This window comes from Lytechinus pictus, chromosome 13 (assembly GCF_037042905.1).
Source record: "Lytechinus pictus isolate F3 Inbred chromosome 13, Lp3.0, whole genome shotgun sequence".
In the NCBI taxonomy this organism is placed as follows: domain Eukaryota; kingdom Metazoa; phylum Echinodermata; class Echinoidea; order Temnopleuroida; family Toxopneustidae; genus Lytechinus; species Lytechinus pictus.
Genome location: NC_087257.1, coordinates 13,053,611 through 13,074,980, shown reverse-complemented (window position 1 = coordinate 13,074,980; position 21,370 = coordinate 13,053,611). Strand labels below are relative to the sequence as shown.

The window sequence follows — 21,370 nt, the reverse complement described above, 5'->3', positions numbered from 1 at the left end:
AAGAACAAGGCTACCATAAGTGATAGAGGTCTATAAAAGCTATATACTTGCATTGTTAGAAAGACAAAATTCAACTGAATCATTTTATATTACATGCTATATGACTCCGTCTTTCGAAATTGATGAATAAATCTTCTTGGAACTTTGGAAGGTCCAGTTTTCGCAGAAACTTAATTTATCAGTTTTGCCGATTTAATTGTCATAAATAATTTCAGAACTCCCTCTCGAATTTCAAGTAGAGTAACTACTAGAGTAAATACAGGTTTCCCTTTCCGTTGGTGCTATATTAGATTTCCCTATCTTTACTAGTTTTAGATGTGCGGGAAGTTTGGATCTGCACGAAGATATCACCTTGCCATTATATTGAGCGGGCGCGCTCCGCATCGGGGGGGGGGGCACATTTTCTGCAATATATACCAAAATCTGCCGTAACAGACATGCAGCTTAAGCATGTTAAGCTCACCCCAACTGTCGCATTGCACATGGCTTTAGGATGGTAGCTTTATACACACAATCATTCACATATACCATGCAGCTAAGAACGTCGTTCCGGGAGGGGGCGAATGCCTCCCTGTGCTTGTTCAAGTCGTGAAAAGAAGAGAAAATATTAAAAATTAAGAGAGAAGGAAGAAATTAGGAACAAAGACTAGGCCCTATCAAGAACGCAGATATGACCCCTATGTACTATTTAAACAAAATGACATAGGTCATTTGCCCCCCCCCCCCCCCATCGAAAAATTCTTATGCCGCCTTTTTAATACAATAAAATAGCCAGCTGGCTAGCTAACACTTCACCTATCCGACAGTTAAATCTTGGCCCTTACGGCTGCCCATAAAAAGTTACTCGGAACTTACGCGCAACGGAACTTACGCGCAACGGAACTTACGCGCAACTTACACAGCCTTTAATAACAAGCGTCACTCCGGGGCGTCACTAAAGGGCTTTTATCATACACAGGTTGATCCCAGTGTTCCCAGATATCTCTAAATTTCAATGACTTAAAACAAATCGAGAATTACATTTTGCACATTAGATTCGGAATAAAACCTTTCGGATTTGAATTTAAGGTTAAAAGAATTGAATTTAATTTAAACTAAAATTTCAATCATCAGGATTTGAAAATAATCCAATGCTCAGCTGGCGACTATTCACGGCCAATCTGGATCAATTTGAATCCTAGAAATTTAGAGTGAGCAATGTGCAGACTACTGAGCTCTATTCTTTCTAAATTAAGCTTGATAATACATATTTAATTAATTTTTTTTTAAACACATTTACAAACGGCGCTCATAGAATCATAGAATATAGGTTAGTGGTGCAGTCTGCATGAGTCTGTGGAATGGCCATTGCTTGCGACTTACCTGTAAAAATTGTAGTCGAATTTATTGTAACTTCCAAGGGTTGTGAAAGCTCCAAGACCAATCGAGAAGGAGCAGAAAACCTCTCTTGCAGCAGCTAGCCACACCTTAAATTCAATTTAAAAAAAAAGATAATCAAGGCCTTTTCGGTCATCGAGAATCGTGATAGAAGAAGACAATGTAGTCGTAGTATAGTAGTAGTAGTAGTAATGGTAGTAGTAGTAGTAGCAGTATCAGTAGCAGCATCAGTAGCAGCAGTAGTTGTATGTGGTAGTAGTGGTGGTGGTAGTAGTAGTAGTAGTAGTAGCAGCAGCAGTAGTTTTATGTGGTAGTAGTAGCAGTAGTTGTATGTGGTTGTGTCGTATATATTTCAACGTAGTTTGTGATATCAGCTGGATTTGGTCTAAAGTAAATCGTATTAAACGGGTAATAAGGCTGACGCTACCCATTTATTTACCATTTACCATTCTTTTTTTTTTTTTTGCTCGATTTATTCCTTGTTACCTATCAGTATCAGAACCTAATCAACATAAACTAGTAGTAAATGTTGAACTTGTTTTTTTACCATTCTTTTTTTTTTTTTTGGGGGGGGGCTCGATTTATACCGGGTAACTTATCAGTATCAGTGCTTTTTTCCTGAATGTCATCTTGCACCACAATTATACAACGATCACGAAACATACAGAGTTTTGAAATCAAGGATATGCGGGGTTTTTTTAATATATTTTATATATAATTTATTTAACAACAATATAATGATGATCTACTCAAATTTGGGAAGATAATGTATTAAGGGGCACTTAATTAATTTTTTTAAATAAAGAAATGACTAAATTCTTGTCAAAAATAAATTAATTCACTATTAGAATATCACAACATTATTATCATTTTATACAACTCAAACCGTTTCTGTTTTATTAGAAATTGTGTTATGTGCACCTCAAACAAAGTATCACTTCAAATCCCATAAAATGTAAAACTAATAATTTTGATACCCCATCCCATGATTTGTGCCAATATGACACGTCAACAAATAAAAATAAACATCATCCTCGTCGTCTTTCTTTTTTTAATTTCCTTGACTCGTATTTCTAATAATGGGGATGTGTGTGTGTGTGTGTGTGTGTGTGTGAGGGTGGGTGAGTATGTGTGTGTGGGTGGGTGTGTGTGTAGAGGAGCCGTGGCTGAGTGGTCTAAGGCGCCTGGCTATACATTGAAAGTCCGAGGTTCGATCCCCGGCCGCGGCACCTATGCCAGAGAGCAAGGCTTTTAGTCTACATAGCTCTTTTATCCCGTTTTCAAATAAATGCATTATTGGTAACTAGGTTTGCACTTGTTCAAAAAAAAAAGTGTGTGTGTGTGTATCACTCAACCCACTGAGATAAGATTTCTATTCCAATTAAATTGTCACTAATAATAATAAATGAGCAGGCACGGATCTAGGATTCTCTAAGGGGAGCATTTTGTCCTAAATGTTTGACAAGCAAAAAAGAAAAGTCATCGCTACCGAAAGAAGACATGTTTGGGTTTACCCCCCCCCCCCTCTCTCTTTCTCTCTCTCTCTCTCTCTTGTTGTTGGAATTTTACAGGGTGCGCCCCGCACATTTCCGCCCCACCCTGGATCCACCCGATGAGGGCAATAAACGATGGCGTTAGCATTTCCATATTGGGCTCCTATCAGCAAAGGTGATATGTCGGGTAAACTTTCATTATATGTATATATATCAACGAAGAGGGCGTCGATACTTTGCAAAGTGTTGAAACCCTCTATGTATGTTCACATATCAACGATTTTGACTTACCCGTGGGTATGCGAGGATGGTTTTATCCTCACTGAGATAAAACAATACACCCTCAGCCGCACCTGGTAAAGTTACTCCGCGTATCATAAAGACAAAAAGCACTAGGTGAATTACGGGAACGGTGAGATAAAACACCTGCAAGGTTATCACACAAAGAGAACAACAACGGCTTTAGTCTACATCACGAAATTATTGCCTACTCCCCATAGACCTTCTGCATATGACGTCATAATCTCACAATGCCCTCCCTCAGAGGATGTAGGAATGCACGTAAACGGGGTTGTCAGAGATCCGCCAGCTGCAGATCACCAACGCATGCATGTACATCGTTATCAAACAGGCAATGGCGTCATTCAGCCTCCAAGATGGCGACCTGGTGACGTCAATGCCTAAAATTACTCAGACTCGAATCGAATTTAGTGTCGTTTTCTATAAACGCAAACTACAACATTTCTAAAGTCAGCTATCGCTTCGTAATACTCGTGTATATCGTTGCTGGAGAACGTGCTTCCATACCTAAACGTGATCAGATCAATTTATTCCTAATGAAGACGTAGGGCACGTCGAACATTTTCAGTAACTTGGAATAAACATTTGATTGGCAAAATGTATTAGCTTTCGGATTTATTTTGTTATTATCACTGTAGGAAGCCAATGCGTGAAACTATAAGATAAGGGGGCTTGGCTGATTTCTTTAAGTGAACCACTGACCCACCTGCCCACCATGCCCAGAAAATCCTGACAATAATAATCATCAAAGTTTGATTGAAAACATAATAAGGAGATGCGATACCTTAGCGGTCCATCCCACGCCTATCAATAGGCAAAAGTATATCAGCATCCACGCTAGGAAAAGCGTTATGGCAAGGTGCCCAGTGACCCCTCCAATGTTAAACGTCCCGTCATGATCATAATATCCCGGTTGCTCCAACACGTGGTTTCTGAATATTTGTGAAATAATTGAATTATATTGTTATCATTATTATTATTATTGATAATGTTATTATCATTATTATTATTTTTTTTTTTTTCTAAAATGAAAACATAAAATCGTACTATACCCCAAAACATAATAATGAGAAAAGAAGGCGGGAGTGAAAATGGTTTCAATGGGTCAGGGCTCGCAAAAATTAAATTTCAGTACTGTTTTTCCAGAAATATGCGAGCCCATAGAGTTAAAACTTCATGTTTACACATTATACAATTAATATCAGTTCAAATCACGTTTAAGTATCACATGATTAGATTTAGATTTAGATTTATTCATTTTCCGTTCACAAAGCACAACAAAATCAAACAATACATAGTCAAATTTGAAGTACAACATCAATCGGAGTAAGGTATAAACAATGAGAACTAATGCGAACTAAAGTAACTTTGACTATAATGACTATATAAAACAGAACGGAGGGGCTTGCCAAGAAAAGCAAAGCTTGTATGAGAGGCAAGCCCCCGTAACTTAGTTTCAGTACGTATATTACAAAATTATAATATAAAGGAGAGACGGGAGACAGTTTAAAAGGAGGGAAAAGGAGGCTATACAAAATATCAAAGGTAACAACGGAAGAGTAACACAAATTAGAATAAGTGATAATAGTAATAATAATAATAAAAAAATAATAACAGTATGGTTACAATAATTGTGATAATGAGGGAGGAACTGAGAAGCAAATGTAGGGAGAGAGGGGGGGGGTGCAGGCACAATTGGAGGTGCAAAGAGGAGCATGGCAGGTGCGGGAAAAGGTCGGCAGGCAAGTTGTATCCTGGGAGGTTTTAAAAAAAAAAGTTTTTTGTTATATATAGTTTTGGTTATATGGTAGATTGACTTGTTTGTGTAAAGTATTGGCTAATAAGCATCTTTTTAAGGTTATGTTTAAAAACTGTGATGCTTGGGGATTCCTTAAAGGCGTTGGGCAAGGAATTCCAATATACGGGACCAGAAAAGACAAAAGAATTTTTTGCAAGTAAAGTTCGGGTTGGAGGTAGGTGATAGGAGTTTCGTTGACTTGTAGGATAATCGTGTACAGAGGAGTTTTTGCAGAACATAATTGAAAAAATTGCGGGGAGATCATCTTTATTTAGTTTGTACATAAATTGGCCGAGTTGGAACAAATATATATCATTAACTTTAAGGATTTTATTTTCAAAAAATAATTTATCTGTGTGACATCTGAAATGTGTATGAAATATTATCCTAAGTGCTTTTTTCTGTAACAAAAGTATCCTATGTAATTGTGTTTGGATTGCACAACCCCATGCCAAAATACCGTAATTAATGTATGGTAATATTAAGGTGTGATATAGTGTAAGTAGTGTACGAGATGGAAGAAAAAATTTGAGCTTGTTGATAATTCCAATATTTCTTGAAATTGTTTTGCATATATTGTCGATGTGTGGTTTCCATGATAATTTATTATCAATAAGTACACCCAAGAATTTTGTTTCAGAAACATTTTCAAGGACAGTGTTATCAAAAATGAGATTGTCGGGCAAACTATTTATTCTATTACTAAATAGCATGTAATTGGTCTTTTGTAAGTTAAGTGAGAGTTTATTTGCCTTGATCCATTCAGTCACATGCATGAGTTCAGAGTTAACAATCCTAATAAGTTGGTTTATGTTATCATGAGAAAAGAAAATGTTGGAATCATCAGCAAAGAGTATGAATGAAAGTAAAGTTGAAGTTTTGTGGATGTCATTAATGTAAGTGATAAAAAGAAGAGGGCCGAGTAAGCTACCCTGTGGTACCCCGCATGTAATTGGAAGGTTGGATGAATTGTGATTGTTTATTGATACAAACTGAGTCCTATCTGTAAGGTAGCTCTTGAACCACTCCAAGGCCTTCCCCCTAATACCGTAATGAGATAGTTTATACAAAAGAATTTCGTGGTTAATGGTGTCGAAGGCCTTGGAGAAGTCCAGGAAAATACCGACAGTGTGACAACCTTTGTCAGTGGAAGTAGTGATTTTGTTAATGAAAGATAAAATTGCATGCGAGGTGCTGTGATTTTCGCGAAACCCAAATTGAAAGTCCGAAAAGATATTGTAATTTTTAAAGAACGTACTAGTTCGTGTATGGACAAGTTTTTCAAGAATTTTTGATAACGAGGTGAGCAATGATATGGGACGGTAGTTGGAGACGAGCTGATTATCTCCTTTTTTAAAAAGAGGGACTACTTTTGCGATTTTCATAAGACTGGGTACCCTTCCTGTGTTCAAAGAAATATTAAATATATGCACCAAAGGATCGACGATAGCCAAAATAATTTTCTTAAGTAGGAGGTTGGAAATACCGTCAAACCCCGGGCACTTTTTGGACTGCAGACTGTCAACAATATTTATGATTTCTCTTGAACTTGTGGGATTAAAAAAAATGGAGTTTGGGTTTGGGTTGTCGAGAAAATTGTTGTAAGATTTATTCGTTTGAGGGATTTTGCTTGCTAAATTGTTGCCAACTTGTGAAAAATATGAATTAAACTCTTTTGCTATTATGTTATTGTCATCAGTGATGGTATTGTTTGATTTTATTTTTGTAATTGTAGAAGTCTTCTTCTTATTGTTTAATGCACCATTGATGATTTTCCATGTGTTCTTCATATCATTTTTGTATAAATCGAGTTGAGAAGTGTAATATTCTTTTTTCGCAATACGAAGTAAAGATGTAAGAGTGTTTTTATATGAAGTGTACTTGTAGCGAGATGTATCACTTGGTTTAGTTATGTATTTATAATATAAGTTGTTCTTGCGGTTGATGGATCTTAAGAGTGATTTAGTAATCCAAGGGTGGATAGGGATCTTTTTATAATTTGATCTTCTGTTGGTTGTAAGGGGAACATGGGTATCTAGAGAAGAGGTAAGTATGGTAATAAAACAGTTGTATGCGTCGTCAGCGTCCGAGGAGTCATATACAGTAGACCAGTCTGTTATGTTTAAATTATTAATCAAATTGGTTATGTTGTCGTCAGTTATCTTTCGGAATGTAGGATTAAATGTTTCTTTATTGACACTTTTATTCGTAGATAATTTGGCAAAAATTGGAAAGTGATCAGAGATGTCACTAAGAATAATACCAGCTTTATGATTTTGTCGAATTGTATTACTGAAAATGTTGTCTATTATAGTGGCTGAGTTATTCGTCACTCTTGTCGGCTTCGTAATAAGGGGCAAAAAAGAATGTGATAGAAACATTTCAAGAAACTCTTGCGAGGTGCTATTAGAGTTGCAATTTACTAAGTTAATATTGAAGTCACCCATAAAAAAACAATCTTTATTTTTCAAAAGAGGATTTAGTAAAATTTCATTCAGGGTTTCTAAAAAAGCATTGGCATTTGAATGTGGAGGTCTATAAAATACACCTAGCATAAAGTTTTTACCTCTTGGATTTCTGATTTCAACAAAAAGTGTTTCTAAAACATCGTTAGATATGGTCATGTTAGCTATAAGAGTATAGTCGTATTGTTGCGGTATGTAAAGTGCGACACCACCCCCTGGTCTTTTTGTTCTATTATTAACAATCAAATTAAAATTAGGGAGTGAGAAGAGGGAACATGGGTTGTCCGAGAACCACGTTTCAGTTAAACCAATGAATGACGATTGCGGAAACTGGTTATTATCTAGAAATAACTTAAGTTTATCAAAATTTTTGCTTGCACTGCGAATGTTTATATGGAGAAGAAAGGGGTTTTCCTCGGCTTTGTCTGACGAAACGAATGATCTGAAATGTTGTTCTGTGAAATATTGTGACGTAACGAGCTGCCCGCATTGATCATTGGAATCGAAATTGTAATTAAGATCAGCGGTATTGTTATTCATAAAATTTCGTATGTGTGTATCGTAATTGGAATTTTCATGATTATCTAATGTTTGAGTAGTGCCACGTTGCGCCGAGAGAGACAACAAGTCATCATTGTTCAAGAAGCTAAATGGAAACTTAGTTAAGTCGGTCATTAAAAAAGGGGAGGAATTAAACAATATTACCTAACGAATAGAATACACTATGCCATATACTTAACTACCTTTAAATAATTTACAGAAAGAAAAAAAAAAAAAAAACACAAACAAACAAACAAACAAAACAAAAAAAAATATGAAAAAAAAAAAACCAAGAGAGAAAGGAAGCAAAACGTAAGTGAACAAAATAAGAAAAAAATATAGACAACAAATGTTCAACCTGTATCCGTCTCTCCAGTAAAATTATGACATAATTAAAACAAGTGAGGATACATAAGTACAAATGAGAAAACCGTATACTAGTAAGCAAATACAGGATTTAAGCCTAGATGATCGATAGAAAGCAAAAGAGATCGATCAACCAACAAGCGGACGGAAACTACAGATTATTTGGTCTCTATACTGTACATTTATATATTAAAAAAAAATACCGAAGATAATCGATTGGAAACAAGTTAAGAATGTTGTACAGTAAAGACACTGCGCATGGATGGAGTCACGTTACAATCAAAAGAGATATACAGTCAATTCAAGCGAAGAGAGAAAACGAGGACGAGGGACCAATAGTCGTATGCACCGCCATATTGACCAAAAACATGCATCGATCACTGCATGAAATATTGTATCAGATGATTAAAACTTACCGCCAGAATTCTCCTTCTGGAAATGACATTAAAGGGGGATCCCCGCATTCGCTTGAATATGATCGATAATCTATGTCACTGTCGGAGTAGTAGTAGTCCGGTGGAGTATCGTGTCTGTTGACAGGAATGTATGTTCCGTTGACGCATCCCCATTCATACTAGAGTACATTCGAGATTAGACAGAAGTGATGTTATAATAATAATCATTATGATATTTACAGTGATGGCAACATAATCAGCCCCCGCACTTTTTCTAAAATCGTGTACAAAAACCAAAAACGACCATCTGATTATGATTTTTTGCATGGTCAGCCCCCTCCCCCTCCCACTTTAAAAACCGTTCCACGGCCCCTGATAGTAACAATAATGATGATAATGATAATAATGATAATAATAATTACTTTACATCAACCCTTAGTGGTAATATTTTGTGCTCTGCCTATTTTCACTATCCCCCTTTAAGTAGAACTGGGTTCCCCATTAACGTCACATGCCCTATATAATTTTAGGTTACACTTCGTAATTCCGAAGGTTCATAATTCCGAAACACGTAAATTGCCTATACCTCGATGTTCGTTAATCCGAAAACGTAAAAGGGTTCGTTAATCCGAACATTTGTGGCGTTTTTCCGAAGATTCGTTATTCCGAAGGTTCGATAATCCGAAAACGAAATAAGGTTCGATGTTCCGAAGGTTCGTTAATCCGAAAACGAAATAAGGTTCGTTGTTCCGAAGGTTCGTTAGTCCGAAAACGAAATAAGATTCGTTAATCATTTCGTTTTCGGACTAACGAACCTTCGGAATTACGAACCTCATTTCGTTTTCGGATTAACGAACCTTCGGAAATACAAACCTTCGGAATATCCGAACCTTCGGAATAACGAAGCTTCGGAATTACGAATGTATGCGATAATTTTATACCTATATTGTATACCAAAGATTCTCCCTATATCCTTTGTGTTGATTCGACCTTCTGAAGGTTTTAAGCACAAATCATACATTATGATTAATTATATTATGATATTAATACTAATAATAATGTAATACTAATAATGATAATAACAATGATAATTATAATAACAATAACTAATGATAATGATAATAACAGGAAGAAGAAGGAGGAGGAGGATATCATAATAACAATAATAAAAAATTATATAACAATGGTATTAATATTACTAATAACAGAGTAATCAAATGGTACTAAGCTGATGATAATAAAATAATCATAAAGACTGTATGCCGGATTCAGTTTTTAAAAGGGGTGATTCTCCACCCCTACCCTTTCCCTCATAACAGGTCACACGGGCCTTTTAACCAACCGGAAGGCAAAAGATATTCATTCGAGCCAACCCATTCTCAATTGTCTTTATTTTTATATTAGCTGATTGATAACGTGTATGAATATGATTGTCCATCTAACACTGATTCTACGGAGGATACTGAACTTCCTTTCCAAAATTGGGAAGAAATATCACCAACTTTGTAACTATATTATTTAAGACTGGCGGTAGGATTAGGGCTATTTTACTGTTTTAGGTGATGAAACGGGCTTTTAACCAACCGGAAGGCAAAAGATTCGAGCCAACCCATTCTCAATTGTCTTTATTTTTATATTAGCTGATTGATAAAGTGTATGAATATGATTGTCCATCTAACACTGATTCTACGGAGGATACTGAACTTCCTTTCCAAAATTGGGAAGAAATATCACCAACTTTGTAACTATATTATTTAAGACTGGCGGTAGGATTAGGGCTATTTTACTGTTTTAGGTGATGAAACGGGCTTTTAACCAACCGGAAGGCAAAAGATTCGAGCCAACCCATTCTCAATTGTCTTTATTTTTATATTAGCTGATTGATAAAATGTATGAATATGATTGTCCATCTAACACTGATTCTACGGAGGGTACTGAGCTGGCGGTAGGATTAGGGCTATTTTACTGTTTCAGGTGATGAATTTGATCCCTCAGGAGATGTCTTCATAAATGCCGATTTATTTTTAATATGAGCCAGTTAAGGGACCTTCTTAAGAATTTCATTCTTATTTCTTTGATTTTTAAAGTGCCACTTTAACGTACGACTACGAGATCTATGGGAAACCACAGGAACCCAGAGTCCGAAATGTCCCTGATTGAGCTATAGAGGACGCGATTGAGATTCCAAAGGTGTCACGCGCGTAAAACATTCCCCATAGACTTAATGTGTTAAAATGGCTCCTTAAAAAAATCATTTAAAAATAAACGTGAAATTAGAGGGTCGAATGTTTACTACCAATGGATAGGATATATATCTGACATTCCATACCTAACCAGAGAAGGGTATTGTAGCCATCTCATTTAAAAATAAATCCCCATTTATGAAGATAACTATGATGGGATCAAATTCATCATCTGAAACAGTAAAATGGCCCAAATTCTTCCGCCAGTCAAAAAAATAGTTCCAAAGTCATTGGTATATCTTCCCAATGTGGGCAAAGGAAGTTCAGTAGTTACCATTTCTAGAATCAGTGCTAGATTTTCAATCATATTCATACACTTTTGTCGATCAGCAATTTCATTTTGAAAAAAAAATCGAATGGGTTGGGTCGAATGAATATCTTTTGCCTTCCTGTTGTAATTAGGCTCATGGCACCCAAACTTACACCAGGTTCAAGACAATTGGCTGTGTTCCATGCCTGATCGCATCTCGTCCAGAGAAGTTCACTCCCTATACAGGAGCTGTAGAGGTAATACAGAGTCCAAGCCAAGATGACGTTGCATATGGTGCTACGCCAAAACAGCACCACGGTAGAAGCTATGCCAATACCTAGAGAGAGATCAACATCGAATAGACGGGTTTAAAGGGGAAGTTCACACTGACAAAACTTTTATTGTAAAAAAAATAGCAGAAAAAATAAAGATATTGGTGAAGGTTTGAGGAAGGTCCATCAAGGATTAAAAACTTATTAGAAGTTATTTTTTTATCTGTGACGTCATGTGCGAGCAGCTTTCCCTGTAGCGTGAATTAAAAGAAAAATAGCTAAAATGTCATTTTCTCCCAAAACTGTAAAAATATTGTATTGTACTGACAATCATTTCACAACCGCTCCTGACAGAAAAAAAATGCATATATATTAGTCATCTTGAACCATCAAACCTTCACCAATGAATTATTTTCTGGTATTTTCACAGCAAACTTTTTGTCATGGTAAAATTCCCCTTTAAAAAATAAATGTATACGTGCAGTAAACACTGATTTCAAGTGTGGAAAATCGGGGTTAAGCGTCACTATTATCTGTGTAGATCTTTATCTGCATGGTACACTTAACTTAGGTCAACTTTGTGAAATCATGAAATCTAAGTTTAAAAAAACCATCACACTGAAGATAACTTTGTTGCAGTCACTGAAGTGGCAATCAGTAGATCAGCGTATAAAATATCAGTATTGTGTTCTTGTATATAAAATAATGAATGATTTAGTTCCAAATTATTTAAAACCTTTAGTATGTAAACGGCCCGTGAAATACAGGACTCGGTATTCTTTACGATGCCCCCTTCAGCTTCCCAAAGCTAGAATTGAACATAAAAGAAAATCTTTCGCATATGTCGGACCCAAATTATTTAATGCACTTCCTTCAAATTAACAAGTTTGTACCTCCTTGTTAGTTTTAAAAAAAAATATGCAAAGCCTTTCATACGAATTGATAAAGAGCGAAATGATATTCCATTGATTTACAATGCTATGTATGTTTAAATTGTCACTTCCCACTCTATATTTTGGTGTTAATTGTTTCTGATGTTAGATGTTTTGTATTTTGTATTTTTGATGTTGTTTGTTGTTGTTGTTCATAGTTATCTTGACATGTATTTTAAACTGCAGGGCGCCTTTGTAAAGCAGTTTTAAGAACTGAACAGGCCTACCCTGCAGTATAAAATAAATAAAACAAAATAAATATAAATAATAACCGACAAAGATAGGCACATGTATGATAGTGTTTCATCGTTTGTAAAAGCACCAGACATTTCGCTGAAATGCCATGCTCGTTTTTGCTATTTTTTCAGCAATCAAAGAATTACTTCCAGAATCCAGTGACGCACATTTGTATTATACAGACACAAGGGTTGCCAGTGTACGAACTCATTTTTAAGTCGTTATGACTGCAGTGGCGGGTCCACGTAGGGCATATCCGGACCGTGCCCCCCCCCCCCCCTTCCTTGAGAGCCATGAAAATATTGGTATATGGGAATGTCTCGTGCATACGAAAGTGAGGGCCCCTTTTTGGTCAATTTTTCCTGATATAAATCACCATTAATTGGGCCAGAGGATCTTTTTGGGGCTTGTTAATTCTTTCTAATGCCCCCCCCCCCCTGCACAACTGGCATTTATCTTTAAAATGTTAGAAACCATGGAGTTTACACTGTAATGTCGCGCCAGGAACTTACGTTTAATTCCATGTAAAAAAATGATAAAAATAAAGCGTAAGTTCATTGAATAAACGCAAAACTTGTAGTGGATGCCATTCGACTTCCATGCAACAGTGTTAGAATATTTTGACGGGGGGGGGGGGGCAACTGATACAATTATAACGTTATATACTTCAATTGCTCAGCTCTTATTTTTGCTTTACTCTTCTCCCTTCTTTCTTGCATTTCCTCCTCCCCCTTCTTTTTTCTCACTACTTGAAAATCAAAGTCTATCCAAATTCAGAAAGGATCGTCTCTGTCTTTCTCAATTAAAAAGAGAGGTAGATCGTAGATGAATAGACTTTAGTCAAACTTAATTAATATTTACATTTACCATCGCCAGTGTGTACATTGCACAAGTTTTCGCTTTGTATTCTTTTCCAAAGAATATTGCGAAACATTATTTGCTAAAATCATGAATGTGATTTTATAGTATCCCTTTCCCGTTTTGAGCAAATAGGCTGCACCGCTCACATATCATTTTTTTTACAACTTCCCTCTCCGCAATATTTATGGTGTCAATAATTGTTGGGGTCATAGTATACCAATCCTGCTAATATAATTAAAGGCCTTCATGATGGAGTTCCGTCTTGGAAATAATGTTTTCTATTCAAATTCACAAAGAAGGGAATGGGAATGAAGAAGCATTCTTTTGATAGTGCCGAGTACGATGCGTTCACATGCATTTCAATAAAACATTACTTTCAGAAGATGAAAATAGCTGCAGCTAATGTCTTGTTATTATTCAGCTTCGTCATGTGTAATGCTATTGAATATTAAAGGTCAAGTCCAACCACAGGAAAATGTTTATTTGAATAAATAGAGACAAATCAAACTAGCATAGTGCTGAAAATTTCATCAAAATCGGATGTAAAATAAGAAAGTTATGACATTTTGAAGTTTCGCTTATTTTTCAAAAAACAGTGACATGCACAACTCAGTGACATGCAAATGAGACAGTCGATGATGTCCCTCACTCACTATTTCTTTTGTTTTTTATTGTTTGAAATATACAATATTTCATCTTTTACCAATTTGACAATATGGACCAACATGACTGAACCATACAGTATTTAACAATGCTAATTCCATATGTTCAGGGAGGAATTATTGTTGTTTCACTTGACAATGAGGAGAAAATGTAGAATATTTTATATTTCATATAATAAAATATAAAAAAAAATAGTGAGTGGATGACATCATCAGTCTCTTTATTTGCATACCGACCAGGATGTGCATATAACTGTTTTGTGAAATCAAGCGAAATTTTAAAATGTCATAACTTTCTTATTTTGCATCCGATTTTGATGAAATTTTTAGTGTTATGTTTGTTGGATTTTTCTTTTTTTATTCAAATAAACTAGCGTAAATAACTGCCTTGTAATCGATGATAATAGGATGATTTGCTTTGTCAACGTAACCACGACCTCTGACATACAGATGCGGTTTGGGGTCATAACCCCCTCACCCCCTCCCCTAAAAAATGGGGAGTTCCATGACCAAGGGAAAAAAAATAAGAAAAAGGAAAGAAGAACAACAAAAAAGGAAAGGAAAGAAAACAGAGTATTATGTCAAAATCTCTCACAAAACAACAAGCCGCGTCGCATGAACATGACAAAGGGGGGGGGGGTTTTACCTCTCAGTCCACTGGCGTAAATCCCGGGGGGGATGGGGGGATATATCCCCCCCAATTTTCGAGGAGGGGGGGATGGCCTGTACAAACATCCCCCCCCCCCCACTTTTTACGAAAGAAATTTAAAAAAAATCACAAAAGATAATTGTTTTATTGGTGAAAATTCTTCCTAAAATATCGCTTAACAAATAAAACAATATTATTGAATCATAAAATGCAAATAAAGAGCCAGTTCACCATTTCCAAATGAAATACTTATGTCCTTTGAACATTGAAGAGAAACCCCCGTTTCTTCCAATTCATCAATGTTGGGGTCTTTGGGAAGGGATTAAGATGGAATGTCAATTTTTTTTTAATGTAATCTCTAATAAAACCATTAAACCATCATGGGGTAAAAAAAGATAATAATATTGGAGGGGTATTTGCCATATGGACATACAGTGGCGTAACTACGGGGGGCATGGGGGGCACATCCCCCCCCCCCCCCCCCCATCGGCTGACCAAAAAAACGGGGAAAGGGGAAAAGGAGAAAAGAGGGAGAAAGGAAGAGAAACGTAGTGGGAAAGAAGAAAATATTATTCACTATAATGTTATATTATATTATAATTATGTTATGTTACATTACATAAGAAACATATTTATCATAACTTTATGAAACATAATTTGCCCAGGGCCTACGTCTTCATTGTTCCTGGTGCTCGCACAGTCTGTTTAACGTGATATATAATCCTGTTGTACTAAAACATCCCGTTTTCAAGTCAATATAAACCAAATATATTTCCTAGCACTTGAGTTATCATTGTTTTAGTGTAGTGACATATGCTTCTTTTTCACGACTCAAAAAGTGATTGCCCCATGGTAAGGTCTACCTATATATGAAACATTTCCTGTCCGCGATTACGTTCGCATTAGTGGATTGGTGAGATATGTCTGCTTTTCATGAATTCCTAAAATCAGTCCTTAAAATGTCCCTTCTGATCTGAATATCAAAAGTTTTCAGCTCGCGCTTCGCGCTCGCATTATTTGGTTAATGAAAAAAGTATGGTCCTAGTTAATTCTTACAAAAAAAACCTTAGAATGCCCCACTTCAGGTCTGAATTATCTAAATTTTCAGCTCGCGCTTCGCGCTCGCATTGTTTAGCGAGACAGGTACCTATCGTGATTACACAAATTTGATTATAATGTCCCTTTTTAGGTGTGAATATATAAAAATGTCAGCTCGCGCTTCGCGCTCGCATTATTTGATCAGTGAGATACATATCAGTTTAATGACATTGTCCTTAAAATGTCTCTATTAGGTCAGTATAACTGGCAACTGAGCGCGCTCACTAGCGCACTCACTCAGTGATTCAAAAATTTTGCCCCCCCCCCCAATGCCGTGACCCACGGTACGCCACTGTGGACATATCAATGGCAATTCCTTGCATATCTAAAAACATGATTGCAAAAAAAAAAGCCAAAATATTTCAGTCATCCCCCCCACCCATCAACACGGATTTACGCCAGTGTCTCAGTCGCATACATATGAATACCTCCGCCGTTTAAAAAAATATTGGGTAAGATTTTAACCAGCACGAGAGTAATTATGTGTCCAACCAATTTGGGGAAGCTATTGTCCAGTAAGGTTAAAAAATAAGCAGCAATTACTTTAGAATGGGCAAAATTTTCATCACACTGCATGCCTTGGATATAAAATAAAAATGTAAACAAAATACCCAATGTTGGTCGGACACATAATTACCCTCACGAAACATTTTTACCTGATATTTTTCAAAGCGTATAGATAGCATTGAAAGTGAAAAAAACACGAAATTACCCCTAAAAAGTGGACTAATTCTCCAAGCTTTGAGGGATCCCGAAGCGGTGTACTGGCCAAGAGCCATCTCCAAGAACATAAGAGGCATCGCGATGAAGAACACACACAGAACATACGGGATGAGGAACATCACTGGATTAAAAAGGGATGTTTTACAAAAGCTCAATTTAATAGATATTACAGCAATTTTCCATTTTAAAAAAAGTGTAATCATTTAGGTTGAAAATTTAAAATATATAATTCATTTATAAAAAGCGCTAAATATACAGTGCGTCCCAGAAAAAACGAAACCGAGATTAAGCGATGATTTATCATAACTTAATCACAAATACAATAGACAAATGACCTACCAATGTAAAGCTTAGAATCTCCTCTTTCATCTGATATTACTTAGATTATTCCCCATTCACGCATGAGTGAGCAAAAACAATTTGAAGAAAGGATACCAAAAACTCATTTGGCGGGGGGTATCTGAATTTCAAAATGAAAATCACATGCCTAAAAAGTTCAATATCTGCTCTTTTATTTGATACCTTAATCACAAAAAATGGTCAAGAAGTAAAAAAGTTATGTTCCCTCGAAACAATGCTTGTATTTCCATAATTTCATTAAATAAACGTGTTTTCACCGGTTTCCCACAGATGCTATCGCATGGTTAACAAAAGATTTAATGCATGGCTGATCGTCAACAAAACGGAGTGTCAAGTGAGTTTGAAGGCAAGCCTGTAGAACCTCTTAATTTTATGAAACTATTGAAATTCAAGCCTTATTTCAAATAACCAGAACTTTGTTGTTTCTTGACCATTTTCTGTAATTGAGGTATCAAATTAAAGAGCAGATATTGAACCGTTTAAAAATTGGGTTTTCTTTTTGAAACCCAGATATAGCCCGCCAAATTACTTTTTGGTATCCCCTCTTCAAATTGTTTTTGCTCACTCATGCGTGAATGAGAAATAATCTAAGTAGTTTCAGACGAAAGAGGAGATTCTAAGCTTTACAATGGTAGGTCATTTGTCTTTGTATTTGTGATTAAGTTATGATAGATCATCGATAAATCTCGGTTTCGTTTTTTGTGGGACGCACTGTACATTGCTTCTACAGTGCGTATAAAAAAAAACGGGACAGATTTGAAAAGTCTATAAAATTTTAGTTTCAAATTATTATGTCTATATTTTGGTGTTAATAGGTGCTCTAAGGTCTTGTCTTTCAAATGCTATTAAAAAAAATTAGTTTCGTTCATGCTTGAGCGAACACGGGACGTTTTTGTTGGGGGTTCAAAAAGAGGCTTGCGCCAGAATTGCAGAATATGAGTAATATGATGATCGGACTTCTTTCTAATTAGCAGACTTCCTCTTAACCTTTTCATTATCTTTGCCATAATTTTCAAATCATGCGGTCAAAATTCATTTTCAGATCTATTTTATTTGCTTGAATTATTCTGTTATTTCTTTTTAATATGCTCTCTGTTAGCTTTGAATATTCCTTCTTCAAGCAAAAATTTTTCTTTACAACCGAATTATGGGAGAGCATGGATTTTTTTATTCAAATCCTTTCATTATGTGCTACAAAGGTTATGGTTCCTTTTGAACAAAGCCACACAGATGGGCGGGCGCTCGGGTTGCTCCCCCCCCCCCCCTTAATTAAAAAAATCATGACCAAGAAAAAAGTGGACAGGAAATAAAAGGAAAGATAGAAAGTAAAATATGATATTATTTTCTGATTATTATGTCAAAATCTATCACAAACTTTGATATTGTAATTAAAAAAAGTGGGAATATTTGCGTGCTCACTTCGCTCGCTCACAACTTTTTAATACATTTTACTCGATCTGCCATATCTAGCTCCTTCAAAATTCACTCAATACATCATGGTCATTGAAAGACATGAATCCCTTCCTGTGTTTCCTGTCAAGCAATTAAACTTGGTCAAGGAATTAATGACCCATTGAAAAATAGATTCATGTCTTTTAAAGGTACATAACATAATTTGTTTCACATAATAAAACGATTTGAATAATCACAAGTTTTCCCAATTAATAATTCAAATCTTCTTGCTTGGGTTGACAAAAAAAATCTTCTTTCCTCAGTTACTTATGAAGGAAAATTAAAAGGTAAGAGAAGTTTAAATGAAAAAAACAAAATAATTCAATTAAATAAATAACTTTGTAAATGAAATTTGACAGCATAATTTGAAAATTGTGGCACAGATAATGAAAAGGTCAAGAGGAAGTCTCCTGATTAGCAAAAAGTCTGATCACTGTATTACACATATTCTGCAATTCTGGCGCAAGCCTCTTTTTGAACCCCCAACAAAAACGTCATGTGTTCGCTCAAGCATGAATAAAATTTATTTTTTTAAATTGCATTTCAAAGATAAGACCTTAGAGCATCTATTAACACTAAAATATAGACATCATTATTTGAAACAAAAATTTGATAGACTTTTCAAATCTGTCCCGTTTTTTTTGATACGCACTGTATATAAGCGGTATACATAAACACATCATAGGTTGAAGAGTTGAACAATAACATGAATAACAAATACAGTAAACGTAAGCCACACACAATAAAAAAAACCGAGATTAATATTTGAAATATATATATATATCTTTTAGTCAAACAGATATTAAAAACCGAATTAATCAAATCAATACATTGATTTAGATAAAGAAATCTACATTATTTTTTATATATTTTTTAATGATATATATGTAATTTACATTTTTTCATTAAAAAAATGCATTAAATGGAATTATCATTCTGTTATACATGCAAATCACTTGTGATAGATGGGGCAGAGGCACAAGACCCCCCCAAAAAAAAAAATTAAAAAAAATAAATAAAATAAAGTTTCATAACCAAAACGGTATTCGTAGGCCTTTGTGGTTGGACTGAGTTTGTATACAAAGATAATTATGAACTTACCGCCTCCGTTAGAGTAGCAGAGATAAGGGAAGCGCCATATATTCTCAAAACATGCTACAAAACCGATGTTTGTAGCTAGAAAATCCAATTTCCAGCTCCATTTTTCTCGATCCATCGCTACCGGAGTCGACATCTTCGTAAAATGGGTTGTAAACTAATCCAATATGAATTTTCCACGGACTAGATTGAAAATATTTATCACACACGTCACAAATGAATAGATGGAGCATGCGCAGATTTGAAATCATAAGCAGACTAATATCACATCTAAACGAAGAAGTTCTTTCATTTGAGGGGGGTAAAGTGGCATGATCCTTTGACTACCCCATCTTATTGAATAATAAAATATTTAGAGATATTTTTGAAAATTTATCTGATACAGCAATAACTATTTTACATAGCCATAGGCGGATCCAAGGGGGGCCCGAGGGGCCCGGCCCCCCCCCCCTATTGGCGGAGCAAAAAAAGAAAAAAGGGGGAAAGGAAAAAAAAGAAGAGAAAAGAGAGGAGAAGAAATAAGGGGAAACATAAAAGGAGGAAGACGAGTGAATAAGATGAGGGGAAGACTTGGAAAACAACTTTAATAATCTTTCATGTCACTATACAGGATAAAATTTTTGCTCGCGCTTCGCGCTCGCATTGCCTTTTAGGTGATTTATATATGTTGCTCAATATCGAGCTTAAGAATTGAAGTCAATATACATGACATGTTTCAGCTCGGAAATCGAACTTTCATTATTTTGTTTGATTTGTCAAAAAGTGCTCTGTTTATCTTCTGAATATTAATTTTTTTTCGGCGCGCGCTGCGCACTCGCAAACTTTGATTTGTCAGGTACCTATTATTTTCCTTTATTCCATAAAGTTCTCAAATATCCCTATTCAGGTCAAATTGTCAAAACGTAACAGGTAGCGCTGCACGCTCGCATTTTGATTAGTGATTTGATATGTATATCTCAATATTAATTCTATCCCCATTTCATGAGAGTTTATCAAAAATTTCGGCTCGAGATTTGCGCTCGCATTGATCGTTGAAAATATATTAACTCATGCATATAATTCACAATTACAAAAGTGCTTTAAATGTCCAGTTTTCAGGCCATAATAAATTAACAGATTTCGCGCTCTCATTAGGCTTATTAGATCAATAAATATTTAATAAGATATTTATTTACTAATCAAATGGTCCCTTTTTTCAGAATGGAATATCGACAAGTTTCATCTCCTGCTTAGGAAGAGAAATAGGAAGATAGTCATCATTTTCATATGATGACATAATGTTCTTAGAATGTCCCTGTCCTATGTCAAAACTCAAAGTAATTATAATGAATCATATCAGATCTTTTTTTTTAATTGTGATTCATATCCACCTCACAATTTTGTTACAAAGTAGGAAATACAGAACTTAAATACAGAGCTTAAATTGACCCTTTTTTCAGATCGGAATATCAAATATTTTAAGCTCGCGCTTCGCGCTCGCTTTATTGATTTTCATGATGAAAAAAGGTGTTTAGGATAGAATTTGAGGTGGGGGACGACCCCCCCTAAATTTGTGGTTGATAACCTTTTTTTTTTTTTTTTCCTTGTCATTTTTTTTGCATACGTCCCCCCTAAATTTTTAACCTTTTTTTTTTTGGGGGGGGGGGGCTTGTCAATTTTTTTCTGCGTCCCCCCCTAAAATTTTTGGCTTCTGCCGCCAATGTATTTGATAAAAAAACCCGTTTGAGATACAACAACAAATAGAGTGGGAAAAGGGGAATTTTCCAGTATCATAATGATTATCCCCATTTCATATTATA

At 35.6% G+C, this 21,370-nt stretch overlaps 1 protein-coding gene across 1 annotated transcript in view; it reads right to left on the bottom strand.

Annotated features, from left to right (window-relative positions):
• The window catches only part of LOC129274018 (sodium- and chloride-dependent GABA transporter 1-like), a 35,044-nt gene extending 15,304 nt beyond the window's left edge, over positions 1-19,740 (bottom strand). Inside the window, exons 1-7 of the mRNA XM_054910884.2 lie at positions 19,575-19,740; positions 16,651-16,782; positions 11,401-11,564; positions 8,756-8,913; positions 3,955-4,102; positions 3,162-3,296; positions 1,363-1,466 (exon numbers count right to left, since the gene is read on the bottom strand). Of these exons, the coding sequence (XP_054766859.2) occupies positions 1,363-1,466; positions 3,162-3,296; positions 3,955-4,102; positions 8,756-8,913; positions 11,401-11,564; positions 16,651-16,782; positions 19,575-19,707 (974 nt within the window). The 5' untranslated portion in view covers positions 19,708-19,740. The remainder of the gene's footprint in view (positions 1-1,362; positions 1,467-3,161; positions 3,297-3,954; positions 4,103-8,755; positions 8,914-11,400; positions 11,565-16,650; positions 16,783-19,574) is intronic.
• Between the last annotated feature and the right edge of the window lie 1,630 nt (positions 19,741-21,370).